The 11878-nt window shown below is 56.6% G+C and overlaps 1 protein-coding gene across 1 annotated transcript in view; it reads left to right on the top strand.

Moving 5' to 3' along the window:
- The first annotated feature begins 9310 nt into the window (after positions 1-9310).
- The window catches only part of LOC146591896 (protein HEG homolog 1-like), a 6340-nt gene continuing 3772 nt past the window's right edge, over positions 9311-11878 (top strand). The window contains exons 1-8 of the mRNA XM_085312007.1: positions 9311-9374; positions 9718-9798; positions 9916-10074; positions 10351-10436; positions 10533-10591; positions 10735-10889; positions 11027-11155; positions 11368-11495. Of these exons, the coding sequence (XP_085168133.1) occupies positions 9311-9374; positions 9718-9798; positions 9916-10074; positions 10351-10436; positions 10533-10591; positions 10735-10889; positions 11027-11155; positions 11368-11495 (861 nt within the window). The remainder of the gene's footprint in view (positions 9375-9717; positions 9799-9915; positions 10075-10350; positions 10437-10532; positions 10592-10734; positions 10890-11026; positions 11156-11367; positions 11496-11878) is intronic.

The following is an 11878-nucleotide window of genomic DNA, read 5'->3' as shown; positions in this document are numbered from 1 at the left end:
GTGGTACTCCAGATACCCTACCTACCCACCACACCACTGATCCGGAAGTCCTGGAGACACAGACTACTCTATCATATATCAGTTCATATTCCCTGTATTTGGAGGCTGCAAATAGTTAACCATCTGCATCATAAAATACAATTTGCTGCTCTGTGCAAAAAACCCACAATCCAAACCAAAAAAAAAAAAAAAAACTAGCAGCAGTGTTTCAAAAAAAAAAAAAAAAAAAAAAAAAAAAAAAAAAAAAAAAAAAAAAAAACTAGCAGCAGTGTTTCTGCATCAAGTGGAATAAAAACCTCCTCCACATAAGATTCCCCCTTCTCAGCTGGCTCTCTAATCCCCGCAGACCCGAGCAGCTCCACCTGGCCGCTGGGTTTAGCCAGCCCTTCCTCGGTCGCCGCTTTCTTCTCGCCCTTCCTCTGGCAGATGCAGCTTCTCCCACACTGCAGTTCCGCCCTGATTGCTGCCCCCTTTTGCCACTTTTCAGGGCAAAAGGAGGCACTGGCCTTCCCTCTCCCATGCTCATTTATCAGGTTCCCTGTGCTGGTAATTTAAACTAGTATGAAAATTATATCCATAAACACCTGCTCAGAAGCTTTTTTYCCAAGACTCCTTTGATTCTGGACATCCTCCTGCCGTCTCCTTTTATAGGAACTGTTATAGTTTCATTTCTTTTAAAGCCAGAAGAGTTTTCAGGTCATAGCCCAGCTATGGGAGGCAGGGAGGAGGCACGCTGAGAGGGCGCGGGGGCTGCTAGGCTGCAGCCTCAGGCTGCACCCCACACCGAAACGGCCTCGAGCCCTTCCGCGCCACGGGAGAYGCCCTGCCACGCGGCCGCATCACCTCGTGCCTCCGTGGCACCGTGCTGAAGCCTTCGCGGCGCTGCTTCGCGCACGGGCGGCGGCCCGGGGCCTGGGGCGGCCCCGCCGGGTGGAGAGCGCGGCCTCCCGCAGGCCGCGTTGCCATAGCGATGGCTGCCGCTCTAGCCACCGCCGCGCCTCGATGGCGGCGGCGGCCTTGGGGGACCCAAAGAGCGGCGCCGACCATAGAGCGGCCGCCTCGCGACCCCTGCCGGGCCGACTGCGCATGCGCGCTGCCCGCCACGTGCCACCGCCCGGCGAGCCGCGGCCCCGAGGCSGGGGGTTGCTATGACGACGGAGGAGGTGTCGCCGCAGGGGGCGTGGCAAAGGGCGTGGGGTGGGCCTAAGGGAGGCGTTGCCGTGGAAACAGCGCGCAGGACGGGGGGGGGGGCAGGTGTAAGGGCCAGGGGACGCGTTGCCATGGGGACGGGTGTCGCCATGGGGACGGGAGGGGTCGGGGAGCTGTTGTCGCGAAGACAGGGTGTTGCCGCAGGGAAGGAAGAGGAGCCGTTGCCATGGGGATGGGGTGTTGCCGTGATGCGGGCAGGGATAGGGGAGCTGTTGCCATGGAGTCGTGGAGTCAGGAAAGGTAGAGGACGGGGCATTGCTGTGTGGGGAATACCACGAGGAGGCCAGGGACACCACCAGGAGGTCTGGAGACAGGACAGGGAGGTCAGAGATACCGCGAGAAGGTCAGACACACCATGAGGAGGTCAGGGACATCACRGGGAGGTCAGGAACAGAACAGGAAGGTCAAGGAGAGACAGGAAGATCAGAGACACCATGGGGAGTTCAAGGACACCACAGGGAGGACAGGGATAGCGTAGGGAGGTCAGAGGCATTACAAGAAGGTCAGAAACAGAATGAGAAGGTCAAGGCAAGCATGGGGAGATCAGGGATGGCACAGGGAGCTCAAGGATGGGATGGGGAGGTGAGGGACACCACAAGGAGGTCAGAGACACCACAGGGAGGTCAGAGACACCATGGGAACATCAGAGATGGCACAGGGAGGTCAGAATCACCACGAGGAGGTCAGGGACAGCATGAAGAGGTCAGGGATGGGATTTGGAGGTCAGGGACATCATGRGGAGGTCAGGGACAGAACAGGGATGTTGGGGGGATGGGGAGATCAGGGATGGGATGGAAAGGTCAGGGATGACGCAGGAAGGTTGGGGAGAACATGGGGAGGTCAAGGACAGCACTGGCCCCTGGACTTCAGGAGAACAAACTTTGGCCTCTTCAGGGACCTACTTGGAAGAATCCTATGGGATAGAGCCTTAGAAGGAATRGGGGTCCAAGAGAGCTGACTGATATTTAAAGTTCACCTCCTCCAAGCTCAAGAATGGTACATCCCAATGAGCAATAAGTTGAGCAAAGGGGGCAGCAGACCTGCATGGACGAACAAGGAGCTCCTGGCAAAACTCAAACAGAAGAAGGAAGCACACAGAAGGTGGAAGCAGGGACAGACCACTTGGGAGGAATATAGGGGCATCATCTGAGTGTGTAGGGATGGGACTARGAAGGCCAAGGCCCATTTGGAGTTAAATCTGGCAAGAGATGTCAAGGACAGCAAGAAGAGCTTCTTTAAATACATCAGTGACAAAAGGAAGACTAAGAAGCATGTGGCCCTCCTGCTAAATGGGATGGGGACCCTGGTGACGGAGGATACAGAGAAGGTAGTTACTGAATGCCTTCCTTGCTTCMGGTGCAGGAGATGAGACTAGATGATCTCCAGAGGTCCCTGCCAACCTCAACCATTCCGTGATTCTGTGATTCCTGTTCCACCATGCTCCTCTCTGCCCTTTCTCCAGGGCAGCCAAAGGGCAGAGCACTGACAAGGAACTGATAGGGAAAAAGCACACACACGCCTCCAGCATGCACAGTCCTCCAGGACACACGTCTCCAGCACACACACGTCTCCAGCACACACACGCCTCCAGCACGGACATGCCTCCAGCATGCACAGTCCTCCAGCACACACACACTTCCAGTATGCATATACCTCCAGGCATCCCCAGCACTCCAGGCTTTGCAGCAAGGACTTCCCCCACCCCAGCACTCCAGTGATGGACCAGCCCTCAGGCGAGTGAACGGCAGCTCCAGGGTAGCGCCTGCAGCCAGGCCTGTGGCAGCTGTGCTGGCAAGTRGATATGCTCCTGCCTCGGCTGCCACAAGCACCCGCTGCCTCACAAGGATGAGCTCAGCCACCATGCTCCTGCGTGCAACAGCACGCAGCTGATGTGGGGCGCTGCTGGTGCTGCTGCTCCCGCACATCCAGTGGYCCTAGCACTGACTGTGGGGAGGGCTTATAAACCCGAGGCAGTCTCTGAGATGTGTGCATTTTTCTGGCTCTCTGAGCTGTTCCTGATCCTGCCGGCAGCACCCATCATCCCTGGACAAGCACACCATGGCGAAATCCAAGATGACTCAGTGCAGCAGGGCAGGATGAGCTGCGCATGGCCAGAGCATGTGCAGTGGCTATTTCTCGAAGTCAAGCTGTCTAGCAGCCCCAGGCCACCAGTTTGCAGAGCTACCGCAGAGCCAGCTGACAGGCCCTTTCTTGATGACAGATTATCTTGACTTGAAGGCTTTTCCTTTGCAGCTGCTGATCTTTCAGAGCGGTAATCCTAGCACAGTAGGTTGGTTTTGCCTTGCAAAGTAAAATCCTGCAGAAACTAGTGCAGTGAAAGGCTGCTTTCTCCAACGCACTCACTGTGTGTTTTCTCAAGGCAATGTCTGAAGATATATTAGGCTAAATTCTCCGTTAGTCTTCCCCACTCAGGGTTTGGTCTGTTATGAATTCCTCTGAAAAACAAAGTGTTGCAGAAAAGTGATCAAAGTGCCAGCAGGAAACACTCCCTGGAAAGAAAYGTGGCTGCTTCTTAGTCTTTTGGGATGTCTTGCCAGGAACCTCAGGGACTGTCACCTGCTAGACTAAGATAACACAAGGACGAGTGCACTGCATGAACGCACAGAGTGATATAGTGTTGAATCATGTTTGGCACCCACCAGGTTTATACCCCGCTTCCTTGGRAGGAGGGGAGAGAAAGAGGAGGTGTTTCTTTTCCTTCAGCACCCCGTCAATGAGAGGGGTTTCTCCTCAAAGCCTGACCAGTTCTGGTTAGCACAGTGCATGTCTCCTTATTTCCAAGCAGCCAAGGTTTGGCACGGTGTCACAGTGACACAAGTGAAAGCAGAGCTCTATTGCCTCCTTTAGGCAAAGGTTATGWGGTTCAAACCACGGTCTCACTGAGTTTGTCCTTTGATATGGCTTTGTATTTTGCAAGAATAGCTCACCCTTATACATTGTTTAGTTGTAGGGCCTGATTCTGTAACTCTCACTTCTACAGATTATCTTTACTCATGCAAAAACTGATAATTTTTCAACTTTTGTTTGTATGTCAGTCCCAGTTCCCTGCCATTTGTCAAAAGGAAAGTGCAAGTTCCTGAAGACCTAACAGCCAAGTACCCCCATTTCTCTCACAGACAGCAGAAACGGGGCAGCAGGGAAGCAATTTGTGTGCAGGTGCATGTATGTTTGTGGCAAGTAATTGCAGCTGACTTTGAAGATGACGGGAAGTCTACAAAGCGCAGGAAAGCATTCAGGATAAGAATTYATCAGCACAGAAGACTGACTGTGCTCTGCAGCTGCACTCCAAATCTGTGGATTCAGCAACTGCAGCAAAATATATTCTGTCCTTCCACATCACAGGGAGCTTAAGACGTCCATGGCAGTGMCTATGGCTTGGTGGAGGAGATACTTCCTGATCGCCTGTGAGACCCAGGCTGGTTCTATCATTGTTCCCACATTTGGGCATCATTTTCAAACACTTGATGGTGCTCTGTGTTGTGGAGTTGCTACAGATGGGTGTAGTCAAGGCAAAGAAAAGATTTATCCCATATGAATTCAGTATTGTGACTGGAAGAGCGGGRACATATAGATGAAGTTGCAAGAGATACTGAGCTGGCTCAGTGAAGGTGTAGTGTTAATCCAAAAAACTRTGGAGAAACACAACCTATTTGCAAAATATGTGGTGTTCACAGGCGACACTTGTATGGCAATTGTTGGATCCCACCAGCAGTGGCAGTGATGGCAAGAAGAGTTTGAAGGAAGCACCAGAAAGGATGTTTTGGAGTGAGGGCATGCATTTTATACAGCTATACGGGGTAGATTATCTGATTGTCAGGGCTGAGCCCATGACCTGGAAGGTTTGTAACCACTTCTCAATATGCATGTACAAATGCARTGTTAAAAGACTTTTTGATTTTGATGAAATTGAATACCAGCTATTATTTCACAGAAATGAATATCATTGTTTCCAGCTATAGCAAGATAGTTAAAAGTGTTCCCAGCTTTAAAAATCTTTCTTTTCRCTACAGTGTAAGTCCTTTACTCGGATCAAGAATTTTCTGAGTTTGCAAGATTTGCAGCATGCAGTCTAACAAATTGATCGGTTTGACCTGCATGTTACAAACACAGAGGGGATAATTCCCTTGCAGAGATCTGGGAGGTCTTGCAATCAGCTCGCCAAGCCTTTCCGGAATGGAAGAAGCACARCTTCCTGCTGCTGAAAGTGAAAGGGCTCGGAGGTGTGCGAAGGGGAGGGACAGAGCGTGTAACACATCCCGTGCTGACGTGCAGGAGCATGCTGAAGTGTGCATGGAGCATCCTGACATATGGGTGTCCCACTTCAAGGAGCTTTCCTGTTTTTTATGGTTGGGATTGATTGATACACCCACATGGGATGCGATGGAAATTTCCATCAAGAACTTGTCAGAAAAGGGAGCTGCAATTGATGGCAGTAAGCATTTTAATCAGCTCTGTCATCTGTAAGAAATTTTAGGAGATCACAAAAAACAACAGATTTAAGTTCTCAGCTCACATACCAAAAATGGGTGAGGTGCTTTAGCGGCTCCAGAAATGGTGGTAGCTTTCTTGAAGACAGCACAGTTTCTCTTTGCTGTTCCTTCACACAGAGCAGATTCTGAGAGAATATTTTTGCTTACTCAAAGCAGTGTCAGCTCTTTGCCCGCTGGCTTACCCATCGAGTCTATAAAAGGAATCCTTTTCACGCAGCCTAACTAAAATCACATGTCCTCTGAAGATTGCCGTGTATATTGCTAAAGCACTCCTTCAGAAAAAACTTTCTTCAGAAAATGATGGGAGGGTGCTGAAAGTTTAGAGGAATGATCTGTATGATCCATATTAGTCATTACAGTAGGTAACTGTTCATATTGCTTGTAATAACTGAATATTGGCTGGTGAACAGTTTTTCACACTTGATRATTGTAGCCATGGAGTAGGAAATACCTTGTAAAAACAAGGGGTTAATGCCGAAAGGCTTGTACAGTACATGTTCCTCAGTAATGGTCAGGTTGTGGTGTGATTCACTGCTGATGTGGGCTTCACCGGACCTCATGACCTGGAGGCTTCCTAGGTCACAGTCCCATCCTAGCCATCCGCATGCCCTTTGGGATATTCCCGCTTCCGTGGTCTCTCCTGGGGCTGCTTCTGAGGATGGGCTCCAGGGAGGAAGCTTGGAGGATCTCCGTGTGAGGGCTCCTCAGCCCGGACTTCTCCGGACCTGCCCCCGCCTGGGAGCGGGGTGTGGACGGGACTGCCGTGTGCTCCCCAGCACTCCCTTCCCGTTGTTTAGGATGGGGTAGGCTGCATGGGATACTTGCAGCCATCCYGGAGTCCCCTGTGCCCTCTGGGGCCTTCTGGCTCTTCTCAAAGCACGCGGTCCCGGTGCTGGGAGTCGGAGCCTGGCTCTTCTGGCCTTCCCCATCCAAAACAGCAAAACGCTGCCTGTGGGAAGGGCTGGTCAAGGAGATGGGATGTGGTATGAGCATTTTCCACCAGAAGAAGCATTTTCTACCTCTGTTCCTTAGTCAGGAGGTGCGGCAGTGCCCTGCAGAGTTTGACTCAGCTGGGTCTGTCCGTCCGTCTGCATCATCAGCGGGGCTCCCGCTGACTGCCAGGTGGGGAGAGCTGCAAACGGCACAGCGAAAATTGCGAGTCCTTCACGTGCCAGTCCCCCGTCACYGGGCTTGCGCATTGACGCCAGAACACGACCTGCAGCGCTAGGAGGTTTGTCAGCCTCCCGGTGGGTGCAGGGCCTGGGAAATGGGGCACGTCCTCAGCCTGCCCAAGGCTCCCGGCAGCGCATTGCAATTTCTCAGCAGCTGCCGCGCTGGCTGCGGGAGGCGGGAAGTGCTCCGGGCGCAGGCAGCGAGGTTGAACACGGGACTTCAAACGGAGCCTCTCTCGCGCTTCTTCCAGGGGCGGTGGAAGGGCAAACGGGGGGACCCGGCCGGTCACTTCTAGCTCTGCCTTCCTAAAATAGGAGTGCACAGCAYGAGGCGGAAGGTGCAGGGAGCCCGTGCCTGGCGGGGTCGGGGCAGGCCTTGCTCCCCGGGGAGCAGCCAAAAGGCCCGGGCAGCCCTGGCAGGACCCAGCGTTAGAGCTCCGCTCGCCCTGCCGCGCTCCCCGGCACCCGGCGCCGGCCCGAGGAGGCAGCGCTGGCGGTCGTCGAGTCAGGGGCACTGCTTTCCCCACGCTTCGTGACCTGATTTTTGAGGAATTTCCAAAGCCCAAGTGTGTTTGTCTCTAATCACTAACCCGTGTCTGCCCCCGAGCAGAGGACGCGACCCAGGTATGTTCGGGGAGTCCGGGCGCCTCTGGCTGCCTGGGTGCACTCCAGGCTGGCTGARGTGTCTTTTCCAGGAAGGGAAATGAACCTGGAGAGGGAAACRCCTTGACATGGAGAAGCCACAGCTGCCCATGGAAGTTGGTTTCTCTCACTTTGCTGCCACACTCCTTTTTTTCCTTTTTTCCCTTAGTTCTAGTTCAAAATTTATTTATTTAAAATGTTCCTCTGCAGCAGATGTCAGGTACTCCTGACCCCTGCCTACAGTGAGAGCAATAGAAGATAATGTCTTTTATTAGATCGACTTCTACAGAAGGGAAAAAACAGGTGAGCTTCCAGGAACACACACACGTGCTCAGGCTGAAAAAGCAACAGCAAACCTCAAGTACAGGTGCTTAAACAGCGTGATCTAACGTCCTTTGTAGCCTGCTGAGCAGGGGGGTTGCAAAGCGCTTCCTCCGGTTCGCCAAAGGATTTTGCAGCTCTCCCCTTCTGCTGCCCTGCAGGCGGCGGGGAGAGATGGGACGGAGCTGTGCTGGCCTGCACATCCAGCACCGGCACAGTGACTCCAGCAAAACCCCCTCTCCTAATACACCCAAGAGGGAATTTGACTTCCCCATGTCTGCCTTGCACTGGCAATTCACTGTCACGCTCTGATCAACTCTAGTCCATCTTTGCTGTCACCTCCCGTACATCAAAACTCAGAGCTCCTGGTCTCGACGCGGATGCTGCTGCGCCTCGGACTACGCTTCAGGCCATGGCCGTTATTTCCAGGCATCTCCCTCTCTGCCCCGATGCTTCCTGGCTTCTCACCAGTGCTTTCACAAGCCCCTGCTTTTTCTTGYGCCTTTCATCAGCAAAGGCATTAAATAGTCTCAGCCCTACATAACTCATTGTGGGCGACGCTCCTGTTCCAGCTCCACCTTTTGTCAGCTTTTCTTTTGCCAGCTCTTTAGCCACCTGAGTGGTTTTCTGCTGAGCCTTGTCTTCACCTTAGCTAACACATCCCCAGTGTGACAGCTCTCAGATGCTAGATACATGTGATTTACAGTGCTTTGTTTGCCTGGAAAATCACTTACCTCATCAAGGAAAGATACCAGGTTGGTCTGACATAATCTACTTTGTTGTGTATTATCCCATTTTCCATTTACCAATCTTTCCCCCAGAAATTGTTCCCAGGTTAACTAACAGGCTTGTAATTGCCAGCTCAGGTTGTTTTCAGCCCTGCAGGAGCAGCACTTGCTGCATCCCAGCATGCCGGACTAGTCCCAGCGCCGTGAAGCTCCCTCTGCTTCAGCAGGCAATTTCAAGCCCCGTTTCCCAGGGCTCTGGGCTTGGGATTGTGCGACCTCTCCAGCTGGCATGCGGTGAGCTCTGAGCCCTTGGACATCCCACCTCCACACTTGTATCCGCGACACCTGCCTCCATCCATGTCGCCTTTGCTGGAAGCTATCGTGAAGCATGACCAAGGGCGACCTGAACCAGTCTCCAGCCCCTGTCACAGCCTCGCTGCCCAGCACCTGGCTCTCCTTCCCATCYCCACCCAGCATTGCTCCGGCAAAGCCTCTGCTCTGGGCTGTAATAACCTGGGGACACAGACCACAGGGCTCGGGGGTGTGGGGAGGATGCAAAGGTCTTGCCAGGCTGGGGTCAGCTGCATGGAGCTCTCTGCGCACAGGGGACGGAGCACCCCAGGGAGAGCAGCCGGGCCTGGGCAGCCCCCGCCTGCAGCCCGGGCAATCATTAACGAGCAGCAGGGCCGTGGCTGTAGCGCTGAGCGGAGCCCTAGGYCTGGACGCAATGCGCGGGGGCAGCCACCTCCTCCTCCCCTTCCTCTGCCTCCAGCTCGGGGCCCCTGGCACAGGTAAGACCACCCCGGCTGCATGGGGAGCTCCAGCTGTCGGAGCGGGGAGCCYGGGGAGGGGGCCGGCAGTGGGGCAGGCAGAGGCCGGGCAGTGCAGGTAGAGGAGCCTGGCACAGCCAGGGCAGCAGATTTGGCCCTGGCTCTGCCCATCTGCCAGCCAGCTGGAGCACAGCGCCAGGCACACTGGGCTCAGTAAGGCCAGTGCCTGCAAGTGAGCTGGGCTCAGCCGGGAGAGCACCTTCAGACACAGTGGGTTCAGATGGGTCCATTCCTGCAGGCACACCAGGCTCAGGCGGGTCGGTTCCCATAGACACACCGGGCTCRGGCGCCTCTGTTCCCGCAGATATGCCAGGTTCATCCGGGTCCATTGCCACAGGCACGCTGGGYTCAAGCGGGTCGGTTCTTGCAGACATGTCGGGCTCAGGTGGGTCCGTTCCTGCAGGCACGCTGGGCTCAGGTGGGTCCATTCTCGTGGGCACGCTGGGCTCAGGCAGGTCGGTTCTCACAGGCATGCCAGGTTCACCCGGGTCCRTTCCYGCAGGCACGCYGGGCTCAGCGAGTCCCATGCCCCTAGACACGCCGGRCTGTGGACCAGGCCRTCCCTGTCCCCCGTGGAGCAGCTGCATGGAGCTACCTGGGGGTGCGAAGTGTCGCTGTGAGCCCGGCTTCACCCCCAGTGCCAGGCAGGGCTGCGTGCTGGGTAGGCAGGACGGTGGCATGGGGAGCCAGGTGGGGGGATTAGGGGGGGATGTGTGCTAGGTACAGCGTACCTGGGCGAGGGGGCCCCTAGGACAGGGCCCTGGGCAAGGGCTGGAGACCAGGTATGGTGACCCGGGGACGTGGCTGGGGCTGCCCCGAGAACCGCTGCGTGCCAAGTACGGGGGAYCTGGGAGTGGGGAGCCCTGGAGCCAGGCATGGGCTCAGCAAGAGTCTGGCAGCGTCCGGCCCGGCTGGCCTGACCCATCCTGCCGTGAAGCCAGGACATTCCCGGGGCGCCTGTCGCTGCGGTACCTGGTGCCCATCACCGCGAGCCCTGTTCTGGCCGTGGAGCTGTCCCAGACTGTGACAGAGCTGGAGCGCCTGGTGAGCGGGGCAGGGGGACGGGGCTCGGCGGGGGGCTGCGGAGTGGAGCCAGCCCCGAGCCAAGCCTCTGTCCAGTTCCAGCGCGTCCTGGGGTCCCTGGACTCCTACGTGTCCTCATCCGTCCTGGAGCCGCAGTGAGTGCCAGGGCCCAGTGCAGCGGCCCGGAGAGGGGCTGTGCCCTGCCCTCAGCCCAGCTCCCACCATCAGTGCGCACACCGGGGGCAGGACTGGGGCAGGGGGTGCCCAGCCCCGGGCTGAGGCGGGGGCTGTCCCGCAGGCCCGGCAGTGAGTGGGTGACCGTCCTGCACAGCTTCTCTGTGCTGTCCTCCGTCTCGGCGCGGCAGGTGGAGGAGGCCGTGGCCCAGTTCCAGGAGCGGTGCCAGACCAGTGACCCAGGCTGCCGGTTCCTGCGGGACATCGTTTCCTACCGGAGTGCGTGACGGCACCGCAGCCTGCCCGGGCTATGGGGCAGACCCATCCGCTGGCTGCAGCCCCGAGCTGGGGCATGCCCCAAGGGATGTGGGGAGGAGCCAGGGGCACTTGCGGCTCCTGACCCTGCTGCCCCCCAGGCCTGAGCCTCTGCGAGCTGGAGCCCTGTGACCCYGTCTCCACCACCTGCATCTTCCAGGACGGCCTGGCGCTCTGCTCCTGCCGGCCGGGATACCGCTCCGCACACCCCATGGATCGCGCCTGCACGGGTGGGTGTGGGCTGGACTGGGGGGCTCCAGGCAGCGCGGGAGGCTGCAGTCCTGGGCGGTTAGGAGTTCTGGTCCCATGCGGTATGGGGGGGCTCCAGGGGATGTGGGGTTCATGGTCCTGGGTGGTGCAGGGGTCCTGGTCTCGGGCAGTTCAGGAGTCCTAGTCCCTAGCGGTGCAAGGATCTCAGGCAGCATGGTGCTCCCGGTTCCAGGTGTTGTAGGGGGGCTCCAGGGGATGTGGAGGTCCTGGTTCTGGGGCAGTATGATGATGCCGGGCTTGGGTGATGTGGGGGTCCTGGGCAGTGTGGGGGTCCCAGTCCCAGGCAGTGCAGGTGTCTATGTAGGTGTGGGGTTCACAGTTCCAGGCATGCAGTGGTCCTGGTCCCAGGTGGCATGGGGGTCTCGGTGCTGGGCAATGTGGGGGTCCCAGTCAGGGGCGGTGTGGGGGTCCCAGTCCTGGGCAGTGCCAGGGTCTTGATCCCAGGTAGCATGGGGGTCCCAGCCCCAGGCACTGCAGGGATCCCGGGTGGTGCAGGGGTCCCAATCCCAGGCAGTGTGGGGGTCCCAGTGCCAGGCAGTGTGGGTGTCCTAGTGCCAGGCACTGTGGGGGTCCCAGGTGGTGCAGAGGTCCTGGCCTTGGGTGGCATGGGGATCCCAGCCCCGGGCAGTGCTGGGGTCCCAGTCTCGGGTGGTGTGTAGGTCCCGGGCAGTGCGGGGGTCCCA

This window comes from Rhea americana, unplaced genomic scaffold, assembly GCF_003343005.1.
Source record: "Rhea americana isolate MKP2758 unplaced genomic scaffold, rheAme1 scaffold_354, whole genome shotgun sequence".
NCBI classification, from domain to species: domain Eukaryota; kingdom Metazoa; phylum Chordata; class Aves; order Rheiformes; family Rheidae; genus Rhea; species Rhea americana.
Note: the sequence above shows the minus strand (reverse complement) of the source record. Positions and strands in the feature narration are given on the sequence as shown.